Below are 19,809 nucleotides of genomic sequence, written 5' to 3' on the forward strand. Positions count from 1 at the left end.
ATCTCTTAAGTTCACCTCTGGGACAACCAGATCTTATCTCTACAGTGCGTCCTCCCGGTGGGGGCTCCTCATTGGAGGTGACAACACAGAAATGTGTGGGGAGGAATTAACTGGCATAAGGACTGCATTGGGGAGAAAAAGGGGTAGGCGTAGGCTACTCTATTAAAAAAGAAAAATCGCACCTGTGTTTTGATGGTATCGAAACACGACACACGTGCATATCGTCACTGTCGGGCAGAAACCTCGTATCTCCAAGTTTCAAATGTGTAAGGTTTTCTTAAAGTAAAGCCCTGCTTCATCATACAAGACACAAAACTAGAGAAAATAGCAGATCTACAAGCACACAATGCCTTGCAGACAGGAGAATAAGTGTCTGTAACATATCTGTCACATGTAGATGTAAGACTTCCAAAAGAGGTTTGGTTGGAGAAATATGCAAAAACAAAACTGAATTTGAGGTTGAATGCAAACACTAAGTGGAAATTGCTTTGAGAGTAAATATACCTTTCAGTGTCCCTGTATTGCTTTGATTGATTTGTATTATATTTGTATGGTTCCTTTTAAACCAGGCCCGGGGTCTGACGCCCATTTTTGCATATTATTTCATTTTATTTTCTGTTATCCTTTTAGCAATGCCTGCATAATTGTCTTGCTGTACTGTTTGCAACTTGTTAATATTATTAAAGTATTCAATCAATATTTAATATTTTCAGGGCACAACACTGCCGTACGATGACGCATAAATCTGACTTTACTCAGTAGTGGGATTTATTAACAGTAATTACATGTACAGTCAGGGGTAAAGCATGCAGAGTGTATATAGCACATATTATTATGTTGCTGTTCAAGGGCCTGTGGGGCATTGTTTCTTATCAGCACTCATAAAGAGAGCGTATTAGACATGGTAAATGCTAATTAAACTGTAATTCAAACCACAGCCAATTAAATTCGGTCTCTGAGCAATACAAACACACCTTCCGCGTGACCTTGTTTATCTTCAAAATCCAATGAAAAGATTGTTTGTTTGCTTTTATAAACACAAAGAGCAAACAGCGCGGCGGTCGATTTGTTTATTTCCTCCTCCAGTGTATTTTTGTTCTAAGCCCGGCATCGGCGCAGACAATGCGATGGCCGTGAGGAGCTCTGCTTTTGTTCTTACGGGCTCTCCGAGGAGCGTAGATCCACTAGGACACCCAGATAAACGACTGTAAAATGCAGATCTTTCGCATCTGAGGGCTTTTATGCAAATTGATGTGGCTTGTGCTACTTATTAATGATGCCAGACATTGCATCACTCGCACATTATAAATATACATTTTTGTTACATTAAAAAATAAACATTCAGTCTGATGACCTAATGGATTTCAGATATGTTGGCTCTAACTTAAAGCTATACATAACAGCACTTATTGTTTTATGAATAAAACATTATTTTAACCAATCGGTATGGTAGATCGTGTCAGAACATGCTGGGCCCCTGATTCAGCCCGGGAAAAAGAGTTGGAGAGGCCCTCATTGCGCGCTATAGAGAGAGATCTCTCTCACTAGCGCTGCTGCTACTCAAAGATTTGCCATTTCAGATCATGACAAGTGACAAGCCAGTGGGCCAATTACATGAGTTATATTTCGTCGTTGTCGGGTGGAAACCTTGTATGTCCAAAACCACTTGTTTTGGAGGCGTTGTGTGCTTGTAGATCTGCTGTTTTCACTACTTTTGTGCGACGGCCTTGTATGATGAAGCAGGGCTTTGCTTTGCGAAAAAATCTACAAATTTGAAACTTGGCGTTTCTGCCCGACAGTGAAGATTTACTTTGTTGGCCACCCAGCCCCCAAAATGGAACGAAGGCCAACATTTTATTTTTTATTTTTTTCCTAATGGCCGGCCTGGACTGGCCGGGAATGAACCGGCCGTTCGGGAGTTGTCCCGCTTTTCCCAATGGCCAGCACGTCCCTGGATCGTGTTGATACAACACAACTAGCACATCTGCAGTGGTTGAGGGTGGTCTCACCACTCTTCCATTGAGAATTCTAGGCCCTGGCGTCAGGGTGGGACACCAACGTGGTTGACAACGTCGATAAAGTTATTTGAAGCAGAAGGCACACCAGATTGGATTGGACACCAGATGTGCCGCCATCTTTGCCCTCTGCAGACCATGAATGCAGCTTTCACTATGGTGAAAGAAATGCAAATGCCCTCTTTCCATGCTAGACCTGAAGGCTGCATTCAAGAGAATTGTATTGTCCAAACTCTCCTGAACTTGAATGCAGCATCTTATGTTGAAAGAATTGCCCTCTCTATGTAGAAATTAAGCATCGAAAATAGCCGACCTCCAAGCTCACACCGCGGCACGACGTGACACGTTGTGAGCTTGGAGGTCTGCTATTTTCGATATTTTCACCAAAAGGCTGTTTTAGAAATCAGCCCCTGCCTCTCTAACATTCTCTGCACGTCCCAGAGCGTGCACATAGAAGTGGGCGGTTGGAAGCAGCCTCTTACCTGGGAGCGCCAGGAGCAGGTGTTCCTCTGCTGCGCGTGGCAGACTTGCCCCGCACCGACGGCACCTTGGCCTCCTCCGAGCCGCCATTCAAGTACGTCAGCTCCTGCAGCTGGGCCTGTCTGATCTCATCATTGTAGTCCTGCATACACACACACACACACACACACACACACACACACACACACACACACGCACACGCACACGCACACGCACACACACACACACACACACACACACACACACACGTTGTATTACTATGATTGTGAGGACATCACAATTGTAGGAGAATGTCATTTATTAACCACTTCAACTCCAGCATCCATATCCAGGTGGGAATTTAGCCAAAATAGACGATCTATCTACAAGCATGCATTGTGCATATTTTTGCCATCCTTTAGGACAGTGGTTCTCAACCTTAACTTGAGGACCCCTAGGGGGTCCCGACCCACAGGTTGAGAACCACTGCTTTAGGATCTAAACGATTCCGGTTCCTTAACGGTCCGATTCCTTAATGGTTCCCTTTAATGATTCCTATACGAGGTTCCAAATGGACCCTAACAGCTCTGTAACTCTGGGAGTGTACACCTTACGGGTCCATTTGGTTCCATTTCTACACTCTCAGAGTCATGGTGGTGCAGGAGATTTTGAGATTGAGAATCACCGGTATTGTAATTGTATAGCAGACGTGAAGTCCACATGCCAGCTCTGACAGTGCGATAAAACGGACAAACGGTTCCAAATGTGACGGAACCATTTCTGTGTTGTGAGCTTGTACCGGTAGATCAGCTACTTTTGGTGCGTGACACGCGTCCTGTGCAACTCCTACACCACAAGTAGGTCGGGAGTGGCTTATTGTCAGTATCAGCCGGTAACACGCGGGAGTCTGTCCCCGTTACAATGCGCTAGACCCCTGGGAGATGGACTGCTGAGGTGGAGCGCCACACCTACCTTCAGCTCCCAGTACTTGCCGCACGACTTGCCAAGCCGTGCTACTCATACGCTGAGTTGGCGGTGCCCGGAATCGAACCCATGACCTTGCGGTACAAAGGCGAGAGCTCTACCGACTGAGCTACCCGGGCACCTATATCTTGTCCTAAATTATAACTTAAAAACTTTTAGCAACCAGTTCTCTTTTCTCTTGGACCAGGAAAGTATCCTCACAATGTCTATTTCTCAAATTATCCTATACTTGTGGGGACATTTGGCCCCCACAGTTATAGTAATGCACACACAACACACACACGCACACGCGCACGCGCACACACACACACACACACACACACACACACACACACACACACACACACACACACACACACACATGCACGCACACACGCACACACAAAAATAACAGCGAGCGCTCACTTTCAATTACACTGTATTAAATTACGTCCTTTATCTCCAGGGTTACAGCCCCGGGAATATCTAATTAATGTACTTTACAGTGGCGGCGTGACCGCTACCCCCGAGGCTGCAAAACATTTCAGATACCCCGCTGATAAGCCCCGCCGGCGGGGGCACGGGACCCCGCTTGGCCTTATCGTCGCACTGTCGTTTCCATTGGCAGAATTAAAAAGCACGCAATTAATATGGAAATGGCTCTTTAATCACGCAGTGATTGTCGCGCGTCCTGAACCCGCATCGACATGTAACGTTAACTACAGCAGGTACTCTACTGTACTGGGGGGGGGGGGGGGGGGGGTGAGTGTGTGTGTGTGTGTGTGTACGTGTGTGTGTGTGTGTGATCATTCATAACGGCGATAGAAAAACATTACATACAGTTCATTTATAATGAATGGAGCGCGAGAGTGACTAGGTTTCCCAGAGTGCCTCGATCAGTGTCAGTGGGGTGGGGTGAGGGGGGGTGTTGACCAGTGGTGTAAAGTAACTACGTACATTTACATATATACCGTACTTACAGTAAGTGCAATTTTGAGGTATTTTACTTCCAGTTTTCAGTACTTTTACTTCTACTCCACTACATCTCAGAGGAAAACATTTTGCATTTACTCCCCTACATTTATTTGAAAACTTTAGTTACTAGTTACTTTGTAGATATAAATTATAATATTATAAACGTACATTAACCACTTTTGCCCCCTTTTTTACACAAGGCTATTTGAAAATAGACGATCTACAAGCTCAAAAACATTTCAAACATTTTATACTTTTACTTTAGGTACTTTAAATACATTTTGATGCCAACACTTTCATACTTTTATTCAAGTACAATTTGAATTCCAGACTTTTATTTGTAACTAGTATTGATACTTTTTAAAGTAAAATAAATATTGTTTCCACCACTGGTGTTGACCCACACTGAGTGAGTGACTATATACTATAACTATACTATATACTCAATGTTTTAACTCAACGACTTGAAACCTATTTAGTGTCCCTATTCTGAAGGGAAACATTTGGCCAAAAAAACAATAGACAATCGACTCACATCATGGGACCTTGTGAACTTGTAGATTGTGTATTTTCCGTGAAGAGAATTGGTGTAGAGGGGGGAAAAAGAGCAGACTAGTACAGTGCCAAAGTTTACTATGTATTGAGGGTATTGAAGTGGTTAAATGTCTGAAAATAGGCATTAACTGTGTTTTCTAATATTAATATAAGATGTATTGTATAAATAAACAAAAAACTGTAACTTTGAAACACAATTTTATACATTATACATCTCTCAGCTAAGGCGTCCTCAGCTCAACAGCAAATCTCCTATTCAAGGAATGTAGTGAAAACTGGAGACAAACTACTGTAAATAAGCGAGGGGGAACTGAGTGGAAGAGTCAGACACGCTGCCAAAAATGATTTGCTCAGATCAAACAGCGGTAAAAACAAAACAATACAGTCTCTCTCTCTCTCTCTCTCTCTCTCTCTCTCTCTCGCTCTCGCTCTCTCGCTCTCTCGCTCTCTCGCTCTCTCTCTCTCTCTGTTATCAGTCGCTGCGCAGGTGTACAGATAACACCGTTCGCACCCACCTCCCCGTGACCCAATTATGTTTAATCACCGTGATTGTGCAGTAACAAAACAAACAACCAAAAATATAAAATATATAAAAGCTTAACCCCAAATTACCCATTTATAATCAAATCAAAATGTACAGCAACACGAGAGAGAGAGAGAGAGAGAGAGAAAGAGAGAGAGAGACAAGAGTCTGGTTTGTATTAATAATCAAAACCTACAAAGTATTAACTAAATTTTCAAATAATTGTAGTGGAGTAGGCTAAGTACAATATTTGCCACTGAGATGTAGTTGAGTAGAAGTAAAAGTATTGAAAATGGGAAGTATGGAGTAGTTAAGTACAACATTTGAGTGAATATGAGTTACTTAGTTAAGGTATATATTAATGACATAGTTCAATGTTGAAAATGGGTGGTTCTCCCCTTTAAGCCCTATTATACTTCTATAAGCAGACAGACAGATTATACAGACAGGCAGACAGACAGGCGCAGGCACGTGCACAGTCTACACACATAGACATCAAAGGGGGCTTGAGCCCCTGCCCTTTTATACATCTGTAAAAAGTGCCCTCTACAGACCATGAATGCAGTTTTTACTATGGTGAAAGAAAGGCAAATGCCCTCTTTCCATGCCATACCTGAAGGCAGCATTCAAGAGAATTGCCTTGTCCAGACTCTCCTGAACTTGAATGCATTATCTTATGTTGAAAGAATTGCCCTCTCTGTGTAGAAATCCATGCAGTTATGCCACGTATCTCCAGTATTGACTTGATTATGCCTAGTTCAGTATGGTATCAAACAGCGAAAATAGCCGACCTCCAAGCTCACCGTTGTGAACTTGGAGGTCTGCTATTTTCGATATTTCCACCAAAAGGCCCTTTTAGAAGTGTCAGCCTTTGCCTCTCTAACATTCTGTGCACGTCCCTGGACAGGCAGACAGACGGGCAGGCAGACGGACAGACAGACAGAACATACTGGTATGAGGAACTTCTTGATCTCCTCCAGAGCGTGACCCATCCTGGCGTAGGCCTCTGCCGGCGGTGCAAACACCTCGATGAGGACGTGCAGGTCTTCACTGAGGTGATGGTATTTGGCCTCTCCGCTCTTCCGTAGCTCTTCCTCCTGTCGGAAACAAAAAACAACAAAAACAGCATTTTTAATCCCATTCAAACTGGAAAGCATCGGCCATTTTGTAAGTTTAAAGTTTTTTTTTTCCAGAAACCTGTTAGGATTTAGAATTGGCTACCTGTCTGAATGGGTTATGGCAGTTGTTTTACACTTCAAGTGTGTACAAATATATGATGTCTGCTGCTAATGTCTCTCCTGCACATAAGACTGCTGTATTACGTACACAACTACTGTGTATTATCTGTTGTTATTCTAGTACTGCACCTATACCTATATCTGTTACTATATATCCTGCTATTTCGACTGCCTCATCACCTTATGTACTGTACATATTTTACATAATCGTCACTGCCGGGTGTCATACTGTATGTTTAAAAACCGTTGGTTTTCAGGAAATAGAACAAAAATGTTCAGAATGAATGAAAATAGCAGATCTGCAAACACTGAGCTTGCACATTGTCCGTTTTCACCACTGTTGCTTGACACTCTTATAAGATGAAGTAGGGCAGGGGTCTTCAACAGGGGGTCCGGGACCCCTAGGAGGTCATCAGTGTTACTACAGGGGGTCCTTCAAATCTTTGTGCGATAGAAACTTTTTTTCTCCTTTTTTATATTAACCACTTGAACCCTAACATCCATATTTTGAGAACTTTTGTGAGCTTGTAGATCGACTATTTTCGGCAAAGAGGTTTGGTGTAGATGAGAAAAACAGCAGACTACGTACAGAGTAAAAGATCAAGTTTATTAAGTATTGAAAATTGGTTACATATCTGATAACACAAATTGACATGAATCCAAAATACACTGATGATTGTGCTGTCAAACGATGAAACTATATGGAATCTGGGGGTCCCTGCTTCATCTCTCTCTCAGCTAACGGGTCCTTGGGCTGAAAACGTTGAAGACCCCTGAAGTAGGGCATTAAGTGAAGGAAAAAGAAAAGTAGAAATATGGAGATAAGCTTCTGCCCGACAGCAACAACATCAGGAATATTTGTCATAATGTGACCCGTTTTCCTTGTTGTCTTTCCATCTTTATTCTTCTTCCCTTTTCCTGAAAACTGCAAATGATACGAGCTTGATTAAGTAGCTTCACTCGCTTTTTTCATGTGACAATAAAAGAAGTCGATGTTTTTGAAGTTGAAACTCTCCATTTGTTTCCACCCGGATTTAGCAACCGAAGCCGGGAGATTGTCCTCTAGTCTCTGGATGAGCAAAGCATTTAGAGTCTTTATCAAACGAGACATCTAATGAATGAGTCTGATCGAGTTCCAAGGCCAACAAACTTTGTATGGATTTTCATCTTCTTTGATACTTACCAACATAAATACAGTACCACAGTAAAAAGGATTGATCTCAGCTGTCTTTTTTGTTGTTGTTGTCTGCAACCCCCTAACAAAATGAGGCTTGATAACTTTGGAATGCGAGAGATGCAATCTGATAGTTACACGAAGACAAACGCAAAAGTCATTCCGGCTGTCATCAACTCTTTGCGTTCTTCTCTCTCTCTCTCCGCGTACAGAATGTTGCCCGCGGTCCTCATCAATTGCTGATGATGTGACACTTAACTGATCGCTGTGTGTCCCCTCACAGCTGCCTGTCCTCATAACAAATCTACTAAATGAAGCCAGCTGAAAACAACACATGGCTGCGAGCGCTCGCATGTACTCCATCAAAATGTCACTCCTGCATCTTCTTCGCATTTCATCTCATCTGCACTGAGGAGGACTGTTACAGCGTTAATGTATGCTCTGTTGTGCGATGGAAATGGAACGTCTGCAGACTCACAGCTTTCGGCGGATCGTCTGTTCGCTTCGACGCGGTGCACACCGCCGTACGACAAAGTGCAAATCGACACAAAGTCAGTCTGGGGGAATTTTGCTATTGAGTCATACTTGATAGGGCACAATATTGATTGGAAATCTAATACTAGATTGCGATCGGGGGGCTTTTGAATTATTTCAGGACCTTGGTATTTGCACTCATGATGATCGATCTTTTCAAGTCGTCCTTAATGCGGAGATAAGAGAATAATAGCGTTTCTTTCCCCGAAATGGCCCTGCCTCTTTGGTATTGTGACACTGCTGCGGGGAATTAATTAATGAAAACCTCTCGCATTATCGCTCATGTTCTATGTCTTTACAATTACACACAATGGATTCACGGAGGCTTGTTGAATGTGTACCTACAGTACGTGCTGAAAAGACTCCTGAGACATATAAATGACTAAAGTTTTACTCCATTTTAGGACTTCCAGACTGGCTCATCTTGTGCTGTAGATAAAACACCTCACATAAATGACTGAAGTTCGGTTACTTTTGAACGAGGATCATTAAGACATTTTTGTCATCATGTCCCGTAAAGTCATTATCCCTCCTAAAGTTGAATAACCCAGTTTGGGGTTGGAGTTATCGTTAGAATTAATTTGATGAGTCATTATCTGCCAAAGGTTAGGGGAGGTTCATTTTTAATTGTACCATCAAAGCCGGTATGAGTAATGAGAGGTGAACTCCACTCAGCGCCACCGTTTTGCCGCAAATGACACATCTCATTAGTCCTGGCTGTTGACTTACTTAAGGAGTATAATAGTTTAACCGCTTTCAGTCCCTATTGTGGGAATGTCATTATTATTGGTGAACGTTTACCACAAAAAAAGCTAGCTTGTAGAACGATTGTTTTTCTTCTATTTTTGAAATAGAATAAGAATCAGAATCAACTTTGTTGTCACATCACACGATTACAGTTGTAAAAGAGTGGGTGAAATTCTTTTTTGGGAAGAATTTTCTGACACCAAGATTGCAGTTACAGGAAGAGTTAGAGGAGGGAAGCAGGTGTCATCAATGATGTAAGATTTGGTCTCGTCCGTGGCAAATTATAGGATTAGTTTTTTACAAAACATTATAATGTTGTGAATGTGATCACAAGACCCAATTACAGTCTCCAGGTTTTCTTTAGAATATGTATGACACTAAGAATATGTATGTGGCAAAAATAGCTACAGATGTGCCATTTCAAAACGTCACACGTCCTGCCATTGGCAAGACAATAGGAGATTTCAGGGAATTTGCAGAACATTGAGCTCGTAGATCAGCTATTTTTGCTATTTTTATGACCTTCCCTGACTTCGAAGTTTAAATCTACCTATGAAGGTGGATTCTGCTTTTCAATGGGAATGGAGTGGTTTCTTGACATTAACTCTCCTACTGCCAGATTATTTATTTATTTATTGGGTCTGGTGCCATCAAAAAGCGGCTTACCTTTGCGACGTTATAGTAGATAGACAGACAGACATTTATTTATTTATTTTTATTTTTTTGGGTTGTGCAATAGTGCACTTTGGTCTGCCAGGCAGCAGAGGGCGGCGTCATGCGAGAATGAATGTGAATTTGCCTGTTATGTGTTGAAGAAGAAGAAGACCAGTCACTGGCCACAGAGCCTTACAGCCAGAGGAAATCAACAAGGAAGTGAATTGTTCTCCGTTGATGTTAACGCATAATGGATTTTTTACACCATCACCGCGGAAAATGTGTTTACAGTAGACGGCCGCGCGACCCCTCATCAGCTTACAGTCATCAGACGAACGAACCGAACGAGCGCCGTATTGGCGGAGAGGTCTTGCGAATTGGGGCGAACGTGAACGTTCAAAGCGTGGTAAGAGTTAAATGTCAAGAAAAAAAGAAAATTGCAAATTTTGCAAGTTTTTGCAAAAATATGAAAGGCAAAACAGGGAAAGAAACCTGTGGAAAGAATTTGCATTTCATTTTCAGGGGGAAAAAAGCAGTAAATACTGAAGAGTTGAAACGGCACACATATAGATAGCATTTTTATATAAAGTTTTTACTTAGGTAGGTGCTTGGTCTACCTACGTTATTTTTTGCTAGATTGATATTTCTATGCATTTGATGTATTGATGTTGAGTCGCTCTGGATTAAGAGGGTCTGCTAAATGTCTAAATTGTAAATTGCAATGTCCACCACAAGCCAGCATGGCAATGACCCAGAGAGGGAGAAAATAGAGAAGAAAGGATCGCAGAACAAAGGTACAGTCAAATCATTACAAGTCCAGTATACATAAGGTGCATGATTAAAATTTCGCAAAGGATATTTAGCACGGCCCAGACCGCTGGGTTAGTGGTCTGGGCACCTATAGGCTCTAATGTAGACTGACTGACTATGTATCGCGGGTTTGAGTCCTGTTCCTGATGATCTTTACTGCATGTCTCCCAACATCTCTCTCTCTCCCTGTTTCTATCAAACTATCAATAAAGGCAGAAAAGCCAAACAAAGATATCATTTAAAAAAAAATGATAGTTGGCACTTGGCACTATGGAAGGCCAACTGTGCCTTTTCCTATGCAAACTTCTAATAAAGTCTTCAATGCACGCAGCATATAAAAAAGTATCATTTGCATTATTAAAGTGACATAAAATGGCCTGAACTGCTGGCGGTCCGGCCCGGGCACCTAAGCATGAGGATCATTTCACGATAGATTTTAATCTCCACGATACGATTATCGTGAGTGTTTTTTATCACGATAAACGATAATAATGGTTATCGTCCCATCCCTACAGTATAGAGGTTGACAGGTAACAGGGACAGAGAGAATGCGAAGTGACACGCAACAAAGGCCGGCGGAATCGGGAGCCACTGGGATCAATTGACCTTTTACATGCCAAGCTGCATATCCGGTACCCCTTAAACCCTCTAGAATTGGTAAAACGGACCTGGAAATAACGTACTTGATACTCCTTCTTCACTCTCTACCAAATCTCTTTGCCAAAAAATAGCCAATCTACAAGCTCACAAAGCGTCGTGTTCTGAGCTTGTAGATCTCCTATTTTTTTGGCAAATGTTCCTCCCCAGGTTAATGGATGTTGAGGATATTATTATTATTTGATTATCGCAATAATATCGTAAATCGCAATTTCTTTACTCACAACAATCGTGACATGACATTTTCATATCGTCCCATCCCTACTATTAGCCTACTGTCCTATCAATAAAGGCATAAAAGCCCCAAAATACATCTTTAAAAAAAGGTCCATCAGGTGTAAAACCACAACAAATAGCAGCAGGAATGCGATCACAGTTTCATGAGCAGGGTAGAGGTAGCAGTGACACGGTTAATGATAAAACTTACAGTAGCAATGCAGGCAGCAGGTAATTGGGTATTTAGGGGGTATTTAAATACGCATAAGCATAAGTGGTTAAACAATTACCCAAGTAGGATAATAAAAAAAAAAAGACCCTGGCTTAACAGAAAACACTCCCCCAAAAATAAACCTCAAACCCTAACTAGAACACGGTAGTGGTCCAGCAGTTGTACTTCCTCGCCCCAGCTTGCCTACAGACAGCAGTCTGTACCCCGACATAGCCGGGAACAGAGAGCGTTCTATGTAAACAGTTAGCACGGTCTGTGCCGGAGCGGGACTTCTCACACAGGGCCGACAGAAGCAGGCCAGCGTCCTGTTATTGATGGTTAGAAATAGGACAGCCCCCCTCCCAAAAAAAAGAAGAAAAAAAAAACTCTTCCACAGTGTCAGACGAACGGCAACAACAGGTTTTAGCGGCCCAGTTTCTGTCTTTCGAAAGGGAGGGGGGGGGGGGGAGAGAAAAAATAGGAAAAACTCCAGGCTTCTCCGGGGCATTCCGATGGCGGCAAAGCAAGTTACTCCCCCCCCCCCCCCCTCCCCTCCCCATCCGATGCCATGCAAGGCAGTGTCTCTGATGTCACCTAATTATAAATAACCTTCTTTTAAGAGTGCCTGTGGTATGTTAATGATATGGTAATTCCCCCCATAAATCTGTGCTTTACGAGGAGAGGGCCTCCTTTGTGGGTAGCACCATCGCTGATTGAACTGCCAGTGTTAGGCAGTGTGTGTGTGTGTGTGTGTGTGTGTGTGTGTGTGTGTGTGTGTGTGTGTGTGTGTGTGTGTGTGTGTGTGTGTACGCGGCATGTGTGTTTCCGTTGCAAATAGGAGACACGCTCGTGAATGTCTGTCCTCTCTCCTCTCCCTGGCTCTCTCTCCATCCCTCGTGTGATTCCCTCTCCGCTCCGCGTATCTCCTGATACGTGTAGATGCATGCGCGTTCATAATATCCCTATATAATCATTTCGGAATGATTTATTCCACTAGCCCAATCTACATGTTCCCATTTGTCATTCAAGCGAGGCCTTTAAAAAAAAAAAAAAAACGTGCCATAATTTCCTGCAAAATGTTCCTATCAATCTATATGTTTTTCATTTTTTCTCCGCATGTTCGTTTTTCTTTTTTTTTCTTTCCATTGGTGAATATCTCAATACGGAAATGAATGCTGTGGGGGCGATCGTGTGTGTCGTCGCGTTAACACTGTGCACGTGTGTGCGCGCCCGTGTGTGTATATTTGTGTGTTATTGTTGTGCCTGCCAGCCAGTGTTCATCATACGTGGCTCAACCTCTCCCTGCGCTGATAAGCTGCATCACCGACCCGCTGTGGCTCCCATATAGCAGCCAAGCAGCCCGTAGCAGCGGGAGATTACAGCTGTCTGCCGTACTGGCACCGCCTTCTCCTGCATGCATAAGCCCCAATTCGTTGCTTCACCTACGGCGTACGCCGGTGTCGTACGCTCGCCGACAATTAGACGCTATGCCACTGGTTGTCAAACTTTTTCTTTTAAAGATTTGTTTTGGGGCTTTTATGTCTTTATTGATAGGACAGTAGACTGACAGGAAATGGGGGGAGAGATGGGGTGTGATATGCGTCAAAAGTCGTCCGGATCGGGAATCGAACCGGCGACGCCGCCAGGCATCCATGCCTATGTAAAAATGCCTAAGTGGCATGCGCTTGGACCAGTAGGCCAGCGGGTGCCCCTGTCAAACATTTTCATGTCACGAAACCTCCATTTGAAAAGATATGCCAGAGACCCCCATAAGAGTGATTTTTACGGTTCCAGCAGTGATTCTCAATCATTATATTTTCAAGGACCCCCAGTGTGACATGCATTAGGCTACGGACCCCCATTTAATGGTATTTCTATCGCTGGGACCATGATTTATATAAACTATGTGGTTTCATTTGTACACTCCATTTGGTGGGGACCCCCTGGAACTCCCTCAAGGACCCCCGGGTATGGAGACATGTCCCCTCACCGGACCCCACTTTAAGAACCACTGTGCCATGGAAGCCCACCAAGCTGTGGTGTGGGCTTGTGGAACTGCTACTTTAGCATAAATTGAGCGTTTGCATTTCCCTCTTGCCTGGTGGAAAGGCCATGGAAAGCGGGAGTCAGTCTGTGCGCCGGGGCCGAGGCAGTGTCTGCTGACAGGGTAAAGAATACTCCTGACTGCAGCTCAGAGCTTCGCCCCGCAGTTCAGATGAAATATTTAAGGACTAGGACAGGACAGGCCGCTGGATGTTTGGGGTCGAATTCTATTACCTCACCTGGACGACGGGGAGGACAACAAATCGTGGATGCGCCACGGCCCACTTGGGGAAAATGGGTCTTTATCTGCGTTTTCTGACACCGAAATTGACTCACCATTCAAACGCACAAGATGAATCTATTCCTGAAACTGTGGATATTATTGCCTTATAATTTTGCAAGAGCTTCCTTCCACAAAAATACACCATATCGGATCATTTTGTGCAGGCATTCCTGCTGTATGGGAAAGCCACCCACTATGCTGCCCGCAACAATGTCAGAACCAGTGCTGATATTTGGGCGATTTGTGGAGTAAGTGTCCGGAAACTTGCAGGTAATATATGTTTGTTTGTTGATAAATATATACTGCTACAGCACTGAAACACAACATCAAAAACTAAATGATGTGTAGCGTGTGAGTTTGTTCAGACAGACACACTGGAGAGAGGTTTACACGCATTGCGCATGTGGGGCGATGTACTGTATACTGCAGGGTTCCCCAATTAGTTTTCCCCAAGGGCCGAAATATATGTCTAGGGTACCAGCCGAGGGCCACAACATTGCAGGGGGCGACGGTGGCGTTCCCGCTACTCCAGCGACAGTTCAGATGTCGTCTTTGTCGGCGTTCCCGCTACTCCAGCGACAGTTCAGATGTCGTCTTTGTCGGGTGATCTACAAGCACACAACGCTTCGTGGTGCGAGGCATTGTGTGCTTGTAGATCTACTGTTTTCACTACTTTTGTGCGACGGCCTTTACGAGGGCCTTTGCGAGGGCTTTACTTTGCGAAAGAACATACAAATTTGGAGATACGAGGTTTCCACCCGAGAATGATGATATACTAGTGTTGTTGCTGCTCTTATACCACCATTATTACTGGGGTTGGTGGGGGCCAGACAGTAGCCCCCCGCGGGCCGTAAATGGCCCGCGGGCCGCCTATTGGGGAACCCTGGTATACTGTATGTGACGTCAAGCAGCAATTGGCGGTTGATTTAAGCTCACCTCATCAGTGGTGAAAAAAGTACAGTACTGACATTTTTTACTCAAGTAAAAGTATCCATATGACAATTTAGATATACTCTGTTACAGGTCCCATGTACAAAATGTACTTGAGTAAAGTGTGAATGTCCCTCCCATTTCACAGGTTCTAAGCATATACGAAATCTTTTGAAAATGGCCGATCTACAAGCTCATAATGCATCACATTGAGACTCATTGTGAGCTCATAACTGATATTTTCAATTGTCCGAAATATATATAGGACTGAGGTGGTTAGTGTGTTTTGTAATATAATATAATATAATAATATCTATTATAATACGTATAAAAAATCTACAAAGTAACTAAAGTTTTCATATCATTAAGAGTAAAAATTACAATATTGGCCTGCTCTAAGATGTAGTGAAGTAGAAGTAAAAGTACTGAAAATGTAAAATACTCCTGTAAAGTAAAGATTCTTCAAATTTGTAATTAAGTAAAGTACTTCGGTAAATGTACTTTTCACCACTGCTACCACCACCTTTTCACCCACTGCTACCAGCACCACCAGTAGGCTCTGTTTTTTCTAAGGGTTCTGGGTTTTCCCCGCAGGGATTTTTATATAGGCCCTACTATCTCCCTGCTTGTCTTCTAATGTGCTGAGCAGGGAGTAATAGTATAAGTATAACAGAGACTGAACGCCAAGAACAAATATAATATTCACACTTATATTTCCATTTTTATAAATAACCTCTTTGTGAGTTATATCTGACTGACTGTGATTGACACAGCAAACCTCGCTTCGGGTAACACATACTAATGTTGCTTTTCAGCAGGGTTATTTCTGTGTGAATATAATCAGACAGCATACATTAAAAAATATGAATAATATACCAGTCCTTCTCTGCAATCTGCAAAAAACAACCATGCTGGAGATTATGTGGATACATGGACGCTGAACATGAACATATATTTTGGAATTGTTCAAAAATTGACAAGTACTGGGATGATGTGTGGTCAGTAATAAAGGAGATACTGAAATATGAAATACCGAAGACAAGTGTGGTGCTGTATCTGGGAAACTTGACGCAGGAAAACACACATGGAGATGACATGTGTCTGGTCAAGGCTTGGCAGCCAGCAAAAAAGCAATAACAAGATTGTGGTATAAAAGTGACCCTCCAACTTGTGAGCAGTGGCTGTACATTATGGAGGAAATTTTCACACAAACACAGGATACAAGAAGAACTGTTCCTGGAATGGACTGAAAATGGACTGAATTTATAACCCAACAGAATGACACCACGAATGTTTAATATGGACTAAAATGTGATAATCAAAATGATGTAAAAATGTTGACCCTGTGAATGATGTACATGTGACAAACTGCAAATAAAATTTAAGTTTAAAAAAATATATATACAGTAGTATATGAATAAATAGAAAGTCAAAGACAATCCAGCTGTTTCTGAGAGCAAAGGGAGTGTGTGGGGGTGAGGGGTCTCCCGCGGAATGGGGAAATGGATGAGTTAATTATGGCGTTAACAGGGTAAAAGCGAGAAGCGCGGATGCCTTTACATCATCGTGCGGTGACAACACGCGGGGACATGCAGTCACATCTAGACGTTACCCACGCAGAGAGAGAGAAGACGGAGTGGCTCTGCCTCCGACAGCTTCTCAGCTCTCCTGCTCACTTTTACACTTCTTCCCCTGTCAACACAAGATCAGGGTGTCCCCCCCCAACCCCCCTAACCCCGCCGGCAGCAAATATTTGAGGAATTAGCAGGGGATGTTCTGCAGGCGTCTATAACAGGGGTCTTCAACGTCTTCAGGCCAAGGACCCCTTAGCTGAGAGAGAGATGAAGCAGGGATACATATCGTATAAAATGGTGTTGCAGATGTTCATCCATTTCTTATACAGCTTAGACTTGTTTGACGGCACAGTATCATCTGTGTAGGTTGGATTAATGTGTATCTTCAGACATTTAACCACTTCCACTTGATCTGTCGATACCTACTAATCTGCTCTTCTTTTCCCTCTACACCAATCCTCTGTGCCAAAAATAGCAGATCTACAAGCTCGCGCCGCGAGGCGTTGTGAGCTCAGCAAGAGCCGTTTCCACTAGAATAGGAACGCTAGGGTTCCAGTGATTAATCTAAAAACATGATCCTATCACACAAAGATTTGGAGGACCCCCTGTAGTAACTCTGAGGACCCCCAAGGCGCCCCGGACCCCCTGTTGAAGACCCCTGGTCTATAACACTCTGCAGCTCTTCACGTGTTGAGAGATGATTAAGGGAGCGCATAGATACCGGCGTGGAACGTTATACGGCTTCATTGTCCGACACCTCCATTATCCCCCCCCCCCCCCCCCCCCCCCCCCTCACTACCTCCCTCCCCACCCCAACCGAGAGGCAGGATTACATATTACATTTACATTTGCCAGATTATCCTCGGCGACGCACAAATGATACATTGTCTGCCTTTGTCAGCGCTCCCCACTAAAGAATAATGGTGTGTTCATGGATGCTGAATAATGGAGACACATGCTGCTGTTGTACCTTTGTTGGTGGTTACATACAGGCCCAGATATCTGTATTCTAAGCACTGGGTGGATCTGCTGGGGGGATGGGGGGGATCCATGCCTCTGCTTATGATAACAATCCACTCCCCCCCCCCCCCCCCCCCCCCAATCTGATCATTCATATTTATCACTAGTGGTGGGGATATGTTTTATCCCTGCTTCTGGTCAGATTGAATAAAATACATGCATCTCCTTTTGGGAAATTGTAGACAACATATTTGGGTCAATAGTGTGACATTGTTTCCGTCATCATCTTTTCCAAAATAGCGGAAAATAACAGCAGAACTGCTTGTAGATCGGCTTGTAGATTCAGTAATGGTCATAGGAAGTGGTTAAGTGTTTTTTTAACAGACTAAACCCTGTCTATGTTCATTTTAAAATGTGCAATTATACAGTACCTCTCTCCATCTGTCTCTGTCCATCTCTTTCTCCCTCTCTGTCTCTTATCCATCTCTCTCTCTCCCCCTCTCTCCTCCCTCCCTCCCTCTCCTCCGTCGCTCCTTCTCTCTCTCTATTTCTCTCTTCCAGACAAAGGAGGTCTCTGTTCCACAGCAGCCCAGCTAAAACCTGACCCAACACATATAATGTCCAGCAACTAGAAAACAACACAATGACATATTAGAGGGAAGCGCCAGGAGGGAAAAGAATCCGCTCTTAAGACAAAGTGCTGTAAATGGCTTTCCTGAGCCGAGGTATTTTCTTCTTCCCTCCCCAAACAAAAGAAGGGAGCCAGGCAGGCAGAGAGAGAGAGAGAGAGAGAGAGAGAGAGAGAGAGAGCGCTGTCTGTCAGTCATAAATCCTCCAGTGGTTTTGCGACGGCAGGTGAGGGCTGCCTAGGTCAGCACATCTCTCTGACAGATCTTTTCTCCCCGCTGCTCGCGAAGCCACTCTGCCATCAAAAGGCTTATTGATCGCGGCGATCAAAATGAATGTACAATATGATGGTAAGGTATCATCGCTGCCACAAATCGTCCCCCCCCCCCCTGACAAACACGCAGAAACAGGAGTGCAACAAGGACAAGCGGTGGGAAAAGCGTTGCTGTCGCTTGACGTCCAAATCAGCAGTCGTTTTCCTTTTTTCTTTCATTCGTTTTACTGAAACTCTAAAGAAAAATGAAATATATGTTGTCAATTGAGACCTAAGTCCAATTGTTTGTGTTGTTATTATTATATTGGTATTTTATTTTATGATATTTATGTTTGAATGTGAAGCTGAAAAAAGCCTTTTGTGATGATGACAGGCTTGGAGATGCAATCGGTTTAAGCTCTGCATAGGGTCAACAAGTTGGAACAATGTTAAGAGAAATACTGAATTAAAAACATTAAAAAAAAACATTCCCAAAAAAGAAAATTCAATTATTTTTTCAGTAATTTCATGAAGAATTTCATAATTAGAAAACAAATGTTTAAGAAGTGGTGAAAATAGCCGATCTACAAGTAATAAGTTGTAGATCTGCTGTTTTCACTAGTTTGGGTCAACTAAATATATGTCCACATTTTAGCCTTTAACATAAAGAAAGAACATACTTTACTATATGCACATTTTCTTAAATGCAACTTGTGGGACATGGTATACGAGTTGAGATGAGCTTTGTAATTCTGCTAGTGTTTTGAACTTCATACACATTCCCTTATAGTATATGAACACAATTAAAAACAATTAAAACTATCTTCAACACTATAGTGCCAGCCAGGGTAAATTTGTTTATCCAATCTTGTTTTGTTTTTTTCCCCCGGATTTGTCTTTTCCTAAATGGCTGTTAAGCAGCTATCATTATTTATCTGGCGATGCATTTATTTTGAGAATCATGCGATAATTTATTTCCAGATGGCAGTGGTGGAAAAAGTACTCACATGTTTTACTTATAAGTAAAAGTATCAATACTGCTATGTAGAAATACTCTCTAAAAGTCTGGAATTCAAAATGTACTAGATTAAAAGTACAGAAGTATTGGTATCAACATTTATTTAATGAACTCATGTAAAAGTACTCATTATGCAGAATGTCCTATTTAAAGGTTTCAAATGTATACAAATCTTTTGAAAATAGCAGATCTACAAGCTCACAATGCGTCACATCACGATGCATTGTGAGCTTGTAGAAATGGCTATTTCCAAATAGTTGGGGACCCACAGGCGCAAAAGCTCAAGAAATAGGGTTGAACCTGTGATGTTCTGCCGTACTTTTTATTTCTGTTTTCTATTAGTTTGGTCATTAAGGTCCACAGAATGAGAGGCCTGCTCTGCCGGAAACA

The 19,809-nt window shown here is 42.9% G+C and overlaps 1 protein-coding gene across 1 annotated transcript in view; it reads right to left on the reverse strand.

Annotated features, from left to right (window-relative positions):
* khdrbs3 (KH domain containing, RNA binding, signal transduction associated 3) overlaps positions 1–19,809 on the reverse strand; it is a gene marked incomplete at both ends in the record, with an annotated part of 177,506 nt that overhangs the window by 53,867 nt on the left and 103,830 nt on the right. The window contains 2 exons of the mRNA XM_080735716.1: positions 2,498–2,637; positions 6,441–6,587. Of these exons, the coding sequence (XP_080591842.1) occupies positions 2,498–2,637; positions 6,441–6,587 (287 nt within the window). The remainder of the gene's footprint in view (positions 1–2,497; positions 2,638–6,440; positions 6,588–19,809) is intronic.

Source organism: Nannobrachium achirus (assembly GCF_963921795.1).
Source record: "Nannobrachium achirus genome assembly, chromosome: 10".
In the NCBI taxonomy this organism is placed as follows: domain Eukaryota; kingdom Metazoa; phylum Chordata; class Actinopteri; order Myctophiformes; family Myctophidae; genus Nannobrachium; species Nannobrachium achirus.